Consider the following 18,517-nt stretch of genomic DNA (forward strand, 5'->3'; position numbering starts at 1 on the left):
ACACACACACACACACACACACACACACACACACACACACACACACACCATCCTATGCAGTTATAACTATAACAGTTAACCTATCAGTTAACTCTATTCTATTATTCCTAATTGAAGCATTACTCAACCTGAAATAAGTTGTTACTGGTCTCCAAATTCTCCCGGGACAGCCTTGGGCTTAAAGAGAGAAAAAAACGTTAGGGAGTTTTTGTGTCTGCCTGTACAGTCCAGTGGCCACTGCAAAGACTCTGACTTTTAAGGTGGATTCTGCAGATTTCTTTAGGAGTTATTCACCCTCAGTAATAAAAGGGATGGGACGAAGATTGATAGAGGGAAAGAAGAGGAATATTTCTCACCCCTTCCTTACCTCATAAGAAAGAGGCTAATAAATAATACAGCTTGCTCTCTGCTTACTAGTGTGACCTTGAGCAAACGGCTTAACTATTCTGAACTTCAATTTACTTATCTGTAAAATGAGAGGGTTAGACCACAACTTTGAAGATCCCTTACATTATATCTGATGATTCCTTACATTATATATGATGATGATACGGACAAATATCATCCGTGGGAAATTCCGGGCGCTCCTGAGAAGATGCCATCAGGTGAGACAATTTTCAAAGTAAAGAAGCAACAGAACAGTAAGCGCTCCTCTGGAGCCCCAAGCTCCCAGGGGAGTGGAAGTAGGGGCGGGAGAGGAGGTGGGGGGACGAGATACGGAGATGTGCCTGTGCATGGGGGAGCAGTCAATCAACCAATAAGCATTTTGTGAAGCGCCTACTGTGTTCAGGCACCTATTTGAATCACAAATACCAAAGTAAAAGGAAAGGAAAGAAGGAAGCAAAACTACTGGAGGAGCCAGGAGTCTTTTGAAAACAAAACAAAAGCACGCCTGTGTTCGTGTACACACACACACACACACACACACACACACACACACACACACACACACACACACACACACACACACACACACACACACACACACACACGGCAAAGCAAGCTTCTTCCCAGCCCCCACACCTGGACCTGGGGCCGAAGCTTGACCGCCACTCCGAGCTCCCTGCACTCACCTCCTCCGAAGACTGGCGTGAGGACCAGTTGGACCAGAACAAGCAGTCCCCGGTGCCTCCAGCTCAGCTCCATAGCTGTGCAGCTTTGCTCCAGGCCAACCAAAAAGTGAGATCCGCCAGCCAAGAAGGACTGCAGGGACCGATCAGGGGGTCTCACAACTGGACCGGCCACTCAGCCGAGCACTGAACGAAAGAGCTGGGGTATCAGAGAAGCTCGCGGCCAGTCATCTCCAGTAACTATTAAGCCCCCTAAATTCACTCCCACCTTAAGCCACCCACTCCGGGTCTACTCCACTGGTGGTAGGGAACACTGAGCGCCTGCGGCAAGCAGCCAGACTGGAGCCACAGGTTTAGGCACCAAAGTTTGCGGCTGGCATGCGAAACCTGCCCAGGCTATCACTGAGCATGCTCAGTTCTGAGGTTGTAACTCCCACTCTGCAGCCACCTAAGAATTTGAAAGGGGGGGGGGGGGGGGGGGGGGGGGAACGGGGGAAAGGGGGGGGGAAGGGGGGCTGGCATCAACTCCGGGGTTGGCACTCAGCTTCAGCTGGGTGGGAGCAGAGCAAGTAGAGGGCCAGACAGATTTTACCCTGGGAAATCTGGTTCAGCCCCATCGCGTTTTTTTTGCCCGAGGAAAAAAAACTGTAGGCGACTCTGACCTCAGTTAAACCTGTCAGTCAGGACACCATGTCCATATCTATTTTAAGTGACGAAAAAGGAAAGGAGTTTTTTACCTTCAAAAAGAATATATTAAAAAAAAAATCAGTCGACAAATACTTACTCACTTATTATAGGCTGCGAATTCCCTGAGAGTAAGGATAATCTGTTGCCTTTTTCTGTATACTCCGTGCTCGATATACTGCCTGGCACAAAGTAAGAGATTAATACATGCTTGTTAATTTGACAGAGTATACTCGGATGGATACAGGGGCAAGGAGAATACAAAGACCCAAGATCAGGGCGTTGCATGTAACGGGAAGAGCATGCCTTGATTTGGGGATTCTGTCTTTGATACTTGCTCCTTCCCATCTAAAGCCAAGTCCCTTATCCTCTGCACCTCAGTTTCCTAGTCTATAAAATGAGGGGTTTGGATTAGGTGATTCCTTCCCACTGCAAACATCCTAGTTGGGGAGATAAGACATAAAAAGATAATGAATAATCAATATAAAAAGAGTTGTACAAACAGTACTCGAGTATATAGAAATTAAATATAGGAAGCTAAATTGTGTGATGGATAAAGTGCTAGATCTGGAGCCAGGAAGACCTGAGTTCAAATTCTCCCTCCAAAACTTGCTGTGTGACTCTCAGCAAGTCACTTCACCTCTGTCTACTTCAGTTTCCTTCTCAGGAAAGTGGGGATAATAATAAAACCTATGTCATGGGGTTGTGGGTAAGGACAAATCATACGATATATTTTAAAATTAAATCAAATATTTTTAAATGGACAGATATTTACCTCTCCTTCCTACCTTTCCCTCCTTTAAAAAAAGAAAAAAGCAAAGCTCATGTAAAAAAAGAGAGAAAGTCACAAGACAAGGCACAGAGAAAGAAATCCTCACATTGGCCATGTAGGAAAAATGTCTCAATCTGTACAGAATCTATTATCTCTCTATCAGGAGATGGGTAGCATGTTATATCCTGAGTCCTATGGAATGATGGTTGCTAATTGTAATGATCAGAGTTCCCAAGTCTTTTAAAGTTGGTTGCCTACAATATTATCATTGTATAAATTACTCTCCTGGTTCTGTTCTCTTTCTGTACCAATTCAACCAAGTTTTCCTGGGTTTCTCTGAAACCATCCCCTTCATTATTATTTGCAGCATAATACTATTCCACCACATTCACATATAGTAATTTGTTCAGCCACTCCCCAGTTTATTGGAAGCCCTTTAGTTTCCAGTTATTTTCTAACACAAAAGAACTACAGTAAACATTTTTGAACACATGAATCTTTTCCTTCTTTCTCTGATTTCTTTGAGGGCATAGACCTAGTAGTGGCATTGCTGGATCAATGGATAAGAGAAGTTTAATAACCTTTGGCTATAGTTTCCAATTGCTTTCTAGAATGGTTGGAACAATTCATAACTCCACCAACAGTGCGCTAGTGTGACCTACATCCCTTCCAATATTTCTAGTTTTCTTCATATTATCTTTGCCACTCTGATGTGTATGAGATGAAACCTCTGAGTTGCTTTAATTTTCATTCTTCTAATTACTAGTTATTTGGAGCATTCTTTCATATGCCTGTTGATAGCTTTAATTTCTTTTTCTTAAAACTTCCTGTTTGGGGTGGCTAGGTGGCAGCAGTGAGTAAAGCAGCGGCTGGACTCAGGAGGACCCGAGTTCGGTTCTGTCCTCAGACACAACACCCACACAAAAGAACTAGCCGTGTAACCTTGGGCAAGTTACTTAACCCCAGTTGCCCTCCAAAAGGCAAAAACAAACAAACAAAAAAACCTGCCTGTTCATATCCTTTGACTATTTATCAATTGGGAAGACATGACATTTAACCACATAATTCTAGCCCATACTTACATAGGAATTTAGTTTTACAAAATGTTTTATATGATCTAATTTTATTCTCATAATGGTTCTGTGAAGTACATAGAGTAAGAGTCTTTAATAATACATAATGATATTGAATCTCAGGAAGGTTGGGTAATTCCTAAGCTCATAGAGTTTGGCAAAGGCTTAGGAACACAGAACCTTCCTACCTTTCACATCTTCTTATGCTTTATTCCTCTCCACTCTGTAATTGATCTACACTGTCCTACTTACTGTTGCTTCAACACAACATTCCCCCATCTTTTCATCTTTGCACTGGCTACCCCATAAGCCTAAAATGTTCTCCCTCTCACACCACACTTTAGTTCCCCCTGGAATCCTTTAAGATTCAGATCCTATGCTTCCTCCAGCAGGCAGTTTTTGACAATCTCTCCAGCTACTAGTGCCTTTCCCTCTAAGATTCCCTTCCATTTATTCTGCATATATCTTGTATATATCTAATTATTTATGTGTGGTCTGCCCCATTAGAATGGGCCCTTTTCAAGGGAAAAAACTGATTTTTCCCTCCTTCCTTTGTATCCCCAGCGCAAGCACAGTACCAATACATAATAAATATTTAACAAATACTTGCCAAGTGATGGGCCATGGAAGGAAACCAAGGCCCAGAAAGCTTAAGCAACTTGTTCAGATCCTCATACTCTAAATCCAGCACCAGGTCCAAAGCTCTACTCCACTATACTACTCTGCTTTCCTGTCTACCATGTTTTAGTTTCAAAACTATTATTTTAAAAATTTTGTGATACTCAAACACTACAAAATTGGGAGATGGCATACTATAAAATAAAAAATCACTTTACTAGAGACCTACCATCAGATTCAAGCTGTACCACTTACTAGCTATGAGATGACCTTGGGTGAGGTACTTTACCTCTCTGTGCCTCAGGATCTTTATCTGTAAAATAATCAAAAGTAATGTGAACTAGATCATCTGAAAGATCCCTTCCCCTGCAACTTTCTATGATCCTAAGTATTATTTAAACCTTCCATATTATATAGAATATTTTCTAATTTAGCATTCATTCCTTTTGAAGAATGAATTCAATTCTTTAAAACTCTCACATTTCCAAGAAAAGGAATTTCAGTACATTACAGTAAGACAGAAACAGTAAGCTTTTGCTTAAAAATGCATTAAAGCTTCTTGAGGGCAGGGATTGTTTCACTTTTGGTTCTGTATCTATAGTACTGTGTGAAAAAAAAAGGTCAAAGATCTCCCACTGCATCTGGAGTTATCTCTAGTCATCCTAGGCTATATCTTACCAGGAGATTTTATATAACCCTGCCTTACTTAAATCCAATTCACATGCAAATCATAACATCACCTCTCTGATGTCATTGATCTTTGAGAATGAAGGACAAACAACAACAATAGTACTGGACACATACTAAATACTTAATGCTTTTTAATTTATTGATAGAAAAGTAAAGGAATATTTAGATGCCAAGTTGACTTGGCCTAAAATCACAGAAAGCTAATAAGTAAATAAAAGGAAGTAATTCAAAATTTGGAATTCAAGACAGATCATATCAATCAGTAGCACAAACCAATACTATAGAATCAAGAATAGTTCTAGGGGTGGCTAGATGGCTCAGTGAATAGAGTACTAGCCCTGGAGTCAGGAGGACCTGAGTTCAAATCCGACCTCAGACGTTTAACACTTACTTTGATGCATGATGTATTAACCCCAATTGTCCTACCTTCCCCCCCTCCAAAAAAAGCAATAATAATAATAATAATAATTCTAGAGTCCCTGCATAGGAACTGGATCAGGAAATGAAATATAGCTTTTTAGAGATGCAAAGTCAACAGAAAAAAATCTTCAGTTGAAGAAAGTCAAAGGGGGACTTCAAAGTTAATAAAGAAACAGATTACAAGTGAATTTTTAAAGTGATAAATGTTTTTTACAATCTTTGTCTTTATGAAAAATTTCAGATGCGATTATTTAACAAGAAGGGCATCACTTGTAATGAGAAAGTTGCCAAACAAAAGATTTTTAAAAAACAGTTTAAATTACAGCAGTTAGAACAGAATGGTATAGACTCTCCTTTCCCAGAGATTAAAAAACAACAACTAGGGGCGGTTAGGTGATGCAGTGAATAGAGTACTGGCCCTGGAGTCAGGAGGATCCGACTCTAGTCCTTTAATTCTTTAATATTCAAATCCAACCTCAGACACTTAAGACAAAAACTAGCCATGTGACTTTGGGCAAGTCACTTAATCCCAGTTGCCCTCCAAAAAGCAAAAAAAAAAAAATACCCAAACAACTACTACTACGACTACTACCACTGCAGAATAGGACAATATTCAGAGTATTATAGTGGAAAGAAAAAATACAGGACTAGGAATTAGACTTGGCTTCTAGTCTTGGTTCTGCCTATTACTGACTGTCTGTATGTTACACAATAGTCAAGATTATAAATTGCAAAATTGTTGCATTGGTAGAGGAAGTTTCCTCACTGGGAACTCCCTACAGCAAAGAAATCACTGGTCTAGACCCTCCCTCAAAAAAATTTGACCTTGGACACACTTCATTTTTCTTGTAAAATGATAGTAATTGGTCTAGATGTCATGGTAGGTATCTGCCAACTAGAATAGTCTATGGGCCCATCATTTTCTAAGCTAAATATTCTATAAGTCTTTATCACATGTATTATTTAGAGATGCTCCCCATCTTCACCAAAAAAAAAAATGCCTTTACACTGGTCTGTCATAGTAACAGGAGGTTTGGGTAGAAATATCCCTATGTAAACATAAAAATGTTTGTCTATTGAAAAATAATTTGAAATGAAAATCCTGCTTGTAGCACTGATCAGATGTTTTTGTTGGAGGGAGGCGGAAGTGACAGGAACATTGGTTCCATTGTGGGTTAGACTCCCTCGTTGTACAAATCTCCCAGGAACAAGCTCTATTTGCAAACTAAGCAACACACAATCCAGAAATGCTTTCAGGGAGGGCTTATTTTCCAGTCTTGTAAACATGTGCAAAAGACTGGAGACTTATATTTAATTCTTTAACGTATAAGCAGTCTGAGCTAAGAATCTCCTCCATTCTATTCCCCACCCTCAAGATCTTTTAGGACAATTGTAGTCAGGTCACTAGGACATGCATATCTTAGACATTATTTAGAATACATCTCCTCTGGAATGGGGATTGTAGTGACAAGTACTCATCAGAGTTCAGCAACTAATGAGAATAAGTTTGGGGACTAGAAAACAATAGAAGTGCATTACCAACCCCCCGATAAAGAATAAAACAAGACATATGTATTTCCATATATAGTCCTATTTTTCTGCTCTTTGTATGTGCAAGTGTTCGTGTTTTTTGGTGTTTCCAAAATTCAGAATGTGTAGATGTACATATGGATGGATTTGTACACATAAGTGTATACACACTTATGTGTATACATATAGGTATGTGTGTGTATATCTATATGTTTATAAATGTGTATCTGTATATAATGCCCTCTCACCAGCAGACAAAGCACAAAAGCCAGTGTTTTAAGAACATCTCCTCGGGTTGATCATAGAAAGGTTATAGATGACTTTGGGAAGTATCACAAAATGAGTTAGATGGGAACTCATCAGCTATCAGTTCCAACTCATAAATGATGGAATACTCATTATAAGTACCTGACTACTCATCTAACCTCTTCTCGAAGACCTCTAAGGAGAGGGAGCTCACCCCCCGCCTCCCACTCATTTTTGGATAGTTCAAACTGTTAGGAAACTTGTCCTGACATTGAGCATCTTTGCACCTTCTACCTGTTGCACCTGGTTCTACCCTGTAAGGCCAAAGAGAATGAGTCTCATCGCTCTTTCACATGCTGTTGTTGTTGTTCAGTCATTTCAGTTCTGTCCAAGTCTTTGTGATCCTTTTTGGGCTTTTCTTGGCAAAGATACTGAGGCGTCTTGCCATTTCCTTCTCTAGTTCATTTTCTGGATGAGGAAATAGAGGCAAACAGGATTAAGTGGCTGGCCCAAGGTCACACAGCTAGTAAGTGTCTGAGGCTGGATTTGAACTCAGGTCTTTTTAACTCCAAGCCTGGTGCTCTATCCACTGCACTACCTAGCTGCCCTATCTCTTTCACATGACAATTTTTCAAATACTTGAATATAGTCATCATGTCCCACTAAGTCTTCTTTTCTCTAGACTACACATGCAAAGTTCCCTCAACCAATGCTCATATGTCATGAACTCAGGGCCCCTCACTATTTTGGTTGCAGTCTTCTGGCCCTTCTCCAGCTTATCAATGTTATTCTGAAACTGTGGCACCCAAACCTGAGCAAAACGCTCCAAATGAGATCTGATGAAGGTAGAATACAGTGAAACTATTTATTTCCAGAAGCTACCTTCCCCTTCATGCAACCACCAAGATCACACTAGAATTTTTTTTCTTCAACCACATCATACTTTGATTCAGATTGAGTTTGCAGTCCACTAAAACCTCCAGATCTTTTTCGGATTGCCTTTTAACCGTGCCTCTTCCATATATTTGTGAAATTGATTTTTTTGTGCCTAATAATAGGTAGTATTTGTATATAGCTCTGAGGTTTGCAATATAGTTTACAAAGATTACATTAAAATATTATATTTTATCCTCATCACAACCCTAGGAGGTAGCTGCTAGTATTATTCTTATTATATAGAGGAAAGGTGTTAAATGACTTGCCTAGGGTCACACAGCTAGTAAGCATCTGAGGTTAGATTTGAATTCAAGACTTCCAAATTTTAGATCAAAAGCTTTATCAACTGTGCCATTTAGTTGACTCTTTGCTAGACTTTAAATAGATGCCTATTAATTATTGAATCTTATTAGATTCAATGCAATACTCTAATCCTCTAGGATATTGACTGTGAACCAGTATGCTATCTATCCTTCCCAGCCTTAGTAAATTTGATCAACATGCCTTTCTAGGCTTGACCTAGATGAAGTCTGTATCTTACCTTAGATAAAGTCTTTATCTAATACATTCACAATACTTTTTTTTTTCATTCACAAGAATTTGAAACCACTCAGGAGCAAGCTCAGATCTCTTGGGCACTCCACAGGAGTCTTCCATCCATACTGACATTGAAACATTAACAACTACTCTTTGAATCCAGTCATCCAGCCAGTTGTGGATGAATCAATCTGATTGATTTATTATCTCATTCTAATCCAAATCTCTCCATCCTCTCTGCAAGAATAGCATAAGATAATTTATCAAAAATTTTGCTAAAATCTAGTTAAGCTGCCTTCCCTTAATCTATTAGCCTAATTATCCTATACAAAAAGGAAATGAGGTTAGTCTGTCATGAGTTGTTCTCGATGAAGCCATTACACACAACTTCCCTTTCTAGAGATTTGCCAACTATCTTTATCAACAAAGCTTTCTGAGAAGTTTCCCAGGAATCAAAGTCAATCTTGCCGACCAAAGTCAAATTTGCAGCTTCCATTCTCTTACCTTTTCTGAAAATTAGGACATTTGTCTTTCAATTTCATGGTACCTTTTTGTTTTCCACAATCTTTCAAATATCAAGGACAGTGACTTAACAATTACCTCTGCCAGTTATTTGAGGAAGTAAGGAATGATGAACCAAGGTTCATCAGAGCCAGGTGATGAATTCTTCAAGGGCATTTAAAGGGTGTCTTTACTTACCTCAATTGTCAATTCCTTGTTAATCATGTTGTTCTATCATTTCCAGGGTAAAGGCCATTCTCCTTTGCAGAGAAAACAAAAATGATAACAAATAGCTTTGCCTTCTCCTTGTCAGTTATCACACCTTTTCATCCACCCCAAGCAAGAATACTATCCATTCTTTGATCCTCTTTCTTCACTAGATAGAACTTAAAAAAAAAAAACAGCTCTTCTTTCTCGACTTGAGCATCCCTTGTCTGTCTTCCTCAGCTCATTTGAGATGTTGGACTTAGGTTTACTGTGATTTGTCTTATGTAACTTCTGTGGTTTTTTTCCTTCTCTTGTAGTCAAACTTCTCTCTGATACATTGTGGCCAACATATTTGCAAATTAGGGGCTCAAATGACAGCTTATTGGGCTACTCAGTACAGAGATTCTCTCACATTTTTTGGGTTGGGCTTCAAACCAAAGGAGATGTAATGTCTACATAAAGCAGGTCAGAATTTTTGAGACAAGATTGACACTTAGTTTAAAAAGATACACTGCAAGTAAGTTGCACAGGAGATGACAATGAATACCCCTACTGTGGTTCTTATCTTAATTGCAAAAGAAGGCATGAATATGATTACCATCCCTCTGCCCCAATTGTGTTTCTCATTTTAACTCCAATATCATGTAACTGTGACTGTGCTGTTGTTATATTCCTGTTTTCCCACCAGTAAATGACTCCCTTTATCACAGCATGTTCTGTGATAAAGAGTGTCTAGAATGTCTGCTGCCCCTTCCAATAAATATTCTCTCTCAATTCTCAGGTGGTTTGTCAATGGTCTTGACAATCATCAGTCCTTAGTGACTCCATGCCTTGGATTCATTTTATAAATAATCTCGATGAATATTTTATAAATAATACCCTACAAATCCCTACAGTGAGAATGATCTGTCCTCTGCCCATGCCCCTGTGGAAAGTGTTAGGGAACACAATTGTTGGTCAGCAAACAGGCACAGGAGCGTTGACTATCTTTCCCAGTGCTTACCTGAATTGCCCATTAAGCTCTATAGAGCCATAGACTGAACTCCCTTAGGGATTGTCCTTCCCCCATTCCCTTCAAGTGTACTTGCCCTAAGGTCCCAGATTCCTAGTTAAAACTCTGAAGTTAATGTTAACTTTTAGATACTGTACTTTTGTTTGCTATGTGTTTATACTTTTATGTATTTGTTCTTCGTGATATATTTACCATGTATCATTTTATATTATAATGATTTCTATATTTGTCATATCTATTTATTTGACTATAAGCTATAGGAGGTCATATATTGTGTGTCTCATATAGAATCTAGCTCAGAGCTCAAAAAAGCATCGTTACTAAATAAATTTGTAGTAAATTTAAATTCTTTCTGATATTTATTGTTTCCACATGGAGACCTGATAACAGTCTCTTGTCTAATCCTCTTCTAAGTGAAGAGATTTCCCCAGGATAAGGATTCAAGCCATAATACTTCTCATTCCCCATCTGATATTAACTTAATTATTAGTTACTATTAATTTTAATTCAATATATAAATGCATTATACATTTAACTAAACATTAGTATATAATCATCATAAATCACATATTATATACATATATATAAAATATACATATATGACATATATGTATATCTCAGGATAATTTGATGCCCAGGATCCCTTAAGTAAAAGTGGTTCAATGGGTTTTAGTTCGACTCTCCACCCAAAAACCTTTGAAAAATCTCCTCACCAAAGGGACAGTAAATTGGCATGTCCAACATTTTGCATACCTAGACCTCTCCTCTTTTTGGGTGAATTTGGGGCTATGAGGAAAATCTAGGTTTGGGTTCCATATCCTTCTCTACATTTTGGTTTAAATTTCCTTTCTTTATCCTTTCATGTCTGCCCTCTGGTTTCTACATATTAGTTAATTGTGAGCAAGAAGGAAGTAATGGAATAATATATCTCTACATTTATACCATGTGCTAACTGGTGTGACATATTGTTCCTGATTTAACTGAGGAATTTGATAATTTAAAATCACTTTCAAAGATAAATAGATGGTCCTGGAGTCAGCTCTAGAATTTTGGAGAGGACTGATAAATTTTCAGTGTGAATATTTATACCTTGGAAACTGCTAAAAATTAGGGCTTAATTTATTGTTTTACTGATTTCTAGACTTAAGAAAGTGTTAATAATGCAGAATAAGCTTAAATATATGTGCAGACATTTTTCCCCCTCCAGAGAGCCTGGGCATTAAATATTTACCAGAATACCTCTGTATTACTCTATAAACATTGTTTGAGCCTAGTTGTTACCAGCATACCTCTGGATTGCTCAATAAACATTGCTTGAACCTGGTTGTTAAACATTTACCAACACACTTTTGTATTGCTCAATAAACATTGCTTTAGCTCAGCAGAAGTCTAGTAGATGGCTCAAGGAAAGAAATGATCACCAGACAGGAGTCTGATAATGACAATGATAACTGACATTTAAGGTTTGAAAAATGTTTGACATCCATTATCACATTTGAGCCTCATAATATACCTGAGTGTATACTAGGGCTAAAGAAAGATCTCCAGAACTTATTAAAAGTATAAAAGTATTCTCTCTCTCTCTCTCTCTCTCTCTCTCTCTCTCTCTCTCTCTCTCTCTCTCTCTCTCTCTCTCTCTCTCTTTCTCTCTCTCATCTCTGGGTTCCTTTCAACATATAGGAGGCATTTCTGGGATCTTAGTATGTACTGTTTTAAACTCAAACAAACATAAAAAAGTTTAATACACAGGATTATTAACTCAGTGAATGGGACTCATGATCCAAAAAGATCCAACCTCTCCCTTTAGTTCAAGTCCTTTCCACCTCTCACCTACTACATTTGTCTTACTGTCCCTAGTCACTTCCCTCTTCAATCCATCCCCCACACAGCGGATATTTCTAAAACATACATAATAGGGGATCAATCAGAACAATCTCTGATTAATATGAATTTCTGATCCAAAAAACTCCACTTGATGAAATTACAGAGTGTGAACCTTTTGCCACACAGATGATAGCACCTCCTGTGCAGATAGGTGACCCTCTCCCTTGGAAGTAGGAGTAGGTAAGAAGATACAACACGAGGGAAGGGCTAAAGAGCACCTGTGTGACCAGCTGAGAGCTCTCTGGTATCACAAAGTAGGGCTTCATATATTTGTGTATTTATTTGCTTTTGTACATGATGTATCCACACGCTAGAATTTAAGTTTCTTTTCTTTTCTTTCCTTTTCTTTTCTTGCTTTTGGGAAGGGGGAAGGCAGGGCAATTGGGGTTAAGCGACTTGTCCAAGGTCACACGGCTAATAAGTGCTAAGTGTCTGAGGCTGGATTTGAACTCAGGTCCTCCTGACTCCAGGGCTGGTACTCTATTCACTGCACCAGCTAGCCACCCTGAGAATGTAAGTTTCTTGAGGGTTGGAACGGTTTCATTTTTGTCTTTGTATCTTTATCACCTAGTACAATGCAGGATCACTTCAGGTTTGCAACTCATACTTCATCAAAATCCTCTGGTTCTGATGCCCCTTCTGAATTGAGGTAGGGAGTGGGGAGTTCCCCAGAATCTCCAATTAAGGAGAGTGCCCAAACCAGCCAGCTCTTCATTTCTCACCAGCTACATTCTTCTGGACTTTGCTATTGTGCATCTTGCTGAGTAACCTCCTTCCTCCCCTCCCCAACCTTTCATTTTCCTTTTGTTTTTTATTCCTCTATTAGATTATAAACTTCTTGAGAGCATGGATTGTTTGTCTTTCGCATTTCTTTGTATCCACAGGGCTTGGCACAGTTCTTGGCATATGGAAGGCACTTAATAAATGTGTCTGACATGTGAAGGTCAGTTGAAGAAATTAAAGATGTTTAATGTGGAGGGGAAAAAAAAAGATTTAGGATGTCATGGTAGCTCCCTTCAAGTGTTTGAAGGCCTATCACCTCGAAAAGAGATTAGACTTGTTCTGCTTGGCCAGGATAACAGACCTAGCTAGGATTAGTGGTTGGAAGTTGCAAAAAAAGGACAAACTTGAGCTTTACAAAAGGAAAAACTTTCCAACAATTAGAAATCACTAAACAGGAAAGAAGTTTATTCAGAAAATAGTTGGTTTCTATGATCTTTAAGCAAAGGCTAGATGGTCATTTGTCTAGTCCAATGTAAAGAGGATTTTTACTAAGATGTGAGCTGGACGAGATACCCATCAAGATCCCTCCTAATTGACCTTCTGTTAATTTAGAAATGGATATATAAAGAGTTAATCAAGATAATTTCTTGACTGACTCAACTGATTACATCTTTTCAAGGAGGGTGTAGACATACCCCCTTCGTACCAAATGGAAAATAGTTTTAACTTATCTTGGCTAAGTTGGTTGTCTTCCACTTTTGAGGGACAGACTTTTGTAGGTGGAACCACTTCTTTGTGCTAAAAAGCATTATTCTTTTTAAGGGAAAAAAATCTGTGTGGCACAGTTCATAATCTAGCCTATTTTTCCCTCTCTCCATGAGATTTAAACTCCCTATATAGAACTACCCTCCAGTTCCAGTCCCACAAAGCTTTCTTTATTTCTGAGCTAAGAAGAAAGAAATACAACTCTGAGGAAGGCTACACTTAGCATCTTAGGATCAAAGGATTTAGAAATGGAAAGGATTCTTAGAGCAGGGCTGTGCTGGAATCAGCTCCTAACAATGCCAGTTGTTAAATTTTCAGTGTGAGCATTTATACCTCAGAAATAGGCAAGCACTACAAATAGGGACTTGATTTATTGTTTTGTTAATTGCTAAAACAGATGAAAGTGATAGAGAAATGTTACTAATGCAGATTAAGCTTTAAAGTGTCATGCCCAATTCTCTCCCCCTCCCCCAATAAATATTAAATAATAATAATATTAAATATTTACCTTTATACTCCTGCCTTAGAGGCTATCTAATTTAACTTCTATGTAAAGTACAAGTCTCCTTTTTAATATGTATTACAAGTGGTCTTGACTCTATAAATCACTTGTTTATATATTTCTCCTTAAGTCTGGAATGTTCTTGACCCTTTGGTTGGTTTGTTACCATTCAAGCCTGGGTCATCTACACCACTTGCTCCTACTCATATCAGTAAACACAATGGTTATCATACATGCGATAACTGACTACACTATGAACCCATGCTATCCAGTCTTAATGGGGTTTTAATTGCTACATGGCAATTCATTATTCTTCCCTGACTGATTCTGTATTACATGCCTGTCATGATCCATCTCCCTTTTATTAAATTGTGGTTGTTCCCCAACACTCTGTTCTGAGCCTCCTTTCTTTGCATTTTCTCTCAGTGATCTAATTAGATGCAAAAGGTTTAGTAATCTTTTCTATGCAGATGAATCCAAAATTCATCCTTAATCTTTCACCTGAATTCTGGTTTCATATTTCTAGCCACCTGCTAGATATTTTCACCAATATATTTCATTGGTGTCTCAAATAAAACAAAGCTGAAATAGGACTTATTGTCTTTCCCTTGAACCCACACTTCCTCTAAACTTTCTTATTTATGTTGAAAATAATGCCATCCTCACAAATCACTCAGGTTTCTAGCCTCAAAGCCATCATTGACTCTTTCTTCTTTTTCATCTCTACCCACACATACAATCAGTTACCTACCCTTGTCAATTGTATCTCCTTAGCATTTCTCTTTTCCGTGTCCTTATGCCTACTCACCTAGATAGCCCTTGGAGTTTAAGCTTTCATTACCTCTCCCCTGAACACTGTAATAACCTCTCAAATTGACTCCCTTTTTCCAGTTTCTCCCACATCCACAAATCTGCAGAAGTAATCTTTTTTATGTCATAGCTTTGACCACATCACTCCCCCCATTAAAAAAACAAACAAAAAACACCAAACAAATCAAAACTTCAGTGCTAGGCTCTAGGACGAAATATATAAACTCCTCTTCCTTGTTTTTAAGGTTCTTCATACTTTTAATGTGATGAACTTTCCAGTCACATTTTGTCAATCTTCTTTATATTCTCTATGCTCCTTCCAAAATGGACTAAAAGTTGTTTTCAAAACTCAGCATTATTATCTCCTACTTTTGTGCCTTCGCACAAATGATCTCTGATGCTGAATTGTTCTCCTTCCTTATTTCACCCTCCCAGAATATGTATCTTCCTCTGTTTAGGAGTATTAAAGAAAACATATTAATACTATACCCTGTGTTATAGGTTTAAGTCTTGCAGAAACAATTTTGACTAGTTTATAATTTTTCTAAATTCAAGTTCAGAGAGAGAACTGTTCAAACTGAAATAGTCCCCTCGTGCCTTCAGACATATCTCTAGCATAAGACATTTTGAAATAACATTTATAGGGATCTTGAGCAATGAAAATCTCAAAGTAGTCCCACAGTTTAGAATCAACATTCTGCTTCATTTAAGAGAATTATCCTCCTAAACCCACTCAATCCCTCTTGACCATTCCCCTCAAGACTCTAACTCCTAGCTGGTCAAAGGTGATAGATGAGAAGTGACTGAGGGATCTCATTTTGATCAATATCCTATTCCTTTCAGGGCTTGTACATAGATCATTACTCTACTACCTTAAGGTGATTCAATCAAGGGGCTCTGGTTCATATCCTTGTCAGGTCATGACCCTAATTATATCAGGGGAGGAGTCCTTCCTGTAAATGATCTGAGTGAGGGGGAAAGGACTTTGTTTAGAAATTGATAGTGAAAGAAAGACTGATCAGTTTCTCTTTCAGATGAGTCTCAATGCTTCAAACTGGGATAATTTTAAAATGCCTTTTTAAATATTTCTAAAATTTTTAGAATTTTACTAAATTCTAAAATTTAGAGTTTACTTCCCCATCATTCCTCCTAGACAGTAGATACTGTTTCTTTTCCATCTTTCTATCCCTACCTCCTAGTCCAATGACCTGTTTATTTTGTTGTTTGTTTACTTGAATTATATCAGCTTCTGCTTGAATATCTTCAAGTAACAAGGAATTTATTACCTCCTGACCCAGCTCATTCTATTTTTAGACTTTCTAACCCTTGTCATAGTTACAATACCAGAAGCAAAATTAATATAATGCAAATTTTTATTATCTAGGATCACCAAAAGACCTAAACCAATTTAAAGGTAGACTGAGAAGATTTTTTGGTCATTATCCTCTTAGCACCACTTTTCTGGGGCACAAATTTTTTATTTAAGGTTTTACTTATTCACCTACAAGGGCAGATATAAATCAAGTCATCTGGCTCTAGATCAAGCCATAACTCTGAAAAAAAAGATAGCCAACACATCCTACTAGTCAAGTACAGAGCAAATGATAAAGCTATTTGCTAGCCTCCCTGAGCCCTTCATGCTGGACTTTGGTAGGTGACCTATTTTTTCAAACACAACAGATTTACTGTGAAATATTTGAGATCTTATATTTTGGCAAGGCTGTAAAATTCCTGGCTAAAATGTGCTAGGCCTGGTTGTCAGAAAGAATCTTTTTAGGGATTAATAGAAAACCTACATTTAGTAGCCTGCTAAAGTTCAAGCATTCCAATGGAAAGTGTCTTCTGAAGTAAACAACATAGTTTAAAGGTCACATAAAGAAAAAATACTGTACTCTGGCATCTCAGAGACAGTCAAAATCATCAAATAATATCTGCATCATTATAGTCATAAAGTTAAGGGTCATGCTAAAGTTAGTTTGAAATAAGAAATGGTTCCTATACTCCGGAGATTTATATTCTAAAACCTACATAGGAATGTATAGATTCCTGTCTATATTACTCTCAAGGTCTAGCCTTTCAACATCTCTTTGACTGACTGTTCTGTCTCTCTTTCCTTTTCATATATATCCTATGGAAAAATTCCTTCCTCCTCATTCCCTTTAGTTTTTATTCTAGATTTCATAAGTAGCTTTTAAAAATGCTAATGTATACCTGGAAAGTGTGAAATAAGTTGCAGGGGGAAAGAGAGGGATGAGAAATTTTTAAAAATCTTAACATAAACTGAGACATTTAGCAAAAAATCTGGCCAACTGATCAACAAACATTTTTAAAGCAGTTTTTATGTACTAGCCACTGTGCTAATGCTGGAGACAAAAATCTAAGGGTGAGTATTGGTTGAGTAAATCAATGAAATTACCCTATCCCAACCAAAGTGATGAATTTTATGCCCTGTCTCCATACCATATAGAAATATATACAAGAGGAGGAGGAGAGGAGGAGACAGAGGAGAAGATGATGATGATGATGACGACAGATATTACAGAATTTCAGAATTGTTCACCCAAGCTGCTCCCACATTAATGGGGGCAGGAGGTAGAGAGGGAAGGCTCCTGCATGGTTTGGGTACCTCAGGCCAGATGGTTTGCCTGGAGAGAGGGTGTAACCCAGTCTGACCAGCTCCAGTGAGAAGTCAGGGTTTGACAACCAAAGAGTGTGTCTGTGGGAGATGGCAGCCCAGGGCTATCAGACTGACTAGGGATGTTGTCCCTATGCTAGTTCTAGCTCTGTGTCCACTGGAGGGCAACAAATATGGTAAAGGACCTTGAGCCCATACAATATGAAAATTAGTTGGAGTTGGTTAGACTCCATCAATGTAGGGATCACATGATAGCTATTTTCAAGGATTAGCAGGACAATACTATAGAAGAAGGATTAGATTTGTTCTTCTAGTCTTCAGAGGACAGAACTAAGAACAATTGGTTTAAATTGAAAAAAAGAGAAATTTAGGTTTAACAAAGAAAATTTTACAACAATTAGAGAAACGCAAAGCAGGAATAGGCTGCCTCTGGAGGCCCAGTTTTTATTGGCAGTCTTCAAGCAAAGACAGAATGACTACTTGTTTGGAATATTTAGAGGAGATTCATGAATTATATTGGATTGCCTCTGAGGTAAATTCCAATTCTGACATTCTGTGATTCTGCGGAACAAATGAATTAGGGAAACTGAAAAGCAATTATTGCCTATCTCTGTTACAATTCACTTTACTACAGAAACAAAAATGATACCAGAATGGAAAGAGTGACACCAAGTGGACACATGTGAGACCAAGAAATATAAAGTGTTGATTTTTGGAAAATAAATGAAGTGTTAGAGAGATTTAGAAAGAAAGAAAGGAAAGAAAGAATAAAGGGGGGGAAAGGAAGAAAGGAAGGAAGAAAAGAAGGAAGGAAGGGAGGAAGGAAGGAAGGAAGGAAGGAAGGAAGGAAGGAAGGAAGGAAGGAAGGAAGGAAGGAAGGAAGGAAGGAAGGAAGGAAGGAA

The 18,517-nt window shown here is 38.2% G+C and overlaps 1 protein-coding gene across 1 annotated transcript in view; it reads right to left on the reverse strand.

The window, feature by feature from the left end:
- Positions 1 to 1,484, reverse strand: part of MERTK (MER proto-oncogene, tyrosine kinase) — a 136,308-nt gene extending 134,824 nt beyond the window's left edge. Inside the window, exon 1 of the mRNA XM_069075561.1 lies at positions 1,074 to 1,484. Coding sequence (XP_068931662.1) covers positions 1,074 to 1,146 — 73 coding nt within the window. The 5' untranslated portion in view covers positions 1,147 to 1,484. The remainder of the gene's footprint in view (positions 1 to 1,073) is intronic.
- Between the last annotated feature and the right edge of the window lie 17,033 nt (positions 1,485 to 18,517).

Source organism: Petaurus breviceps, unplaced genomic scaffold, assembly GCF_028583685.1.
Source record: "Petaurus breviceps papuanus isolate PSGF00001 unplaced genomic scaffold, PetGlider_PUasm1.0 90919, whole genome shotgun sequence".
Taxonomy (NCBI): Eukaryota; Metazoa; Chordata; class Mammalia; order Diprotodontia; family Petauridae; genus Petaurus; species Petaurus breviceps.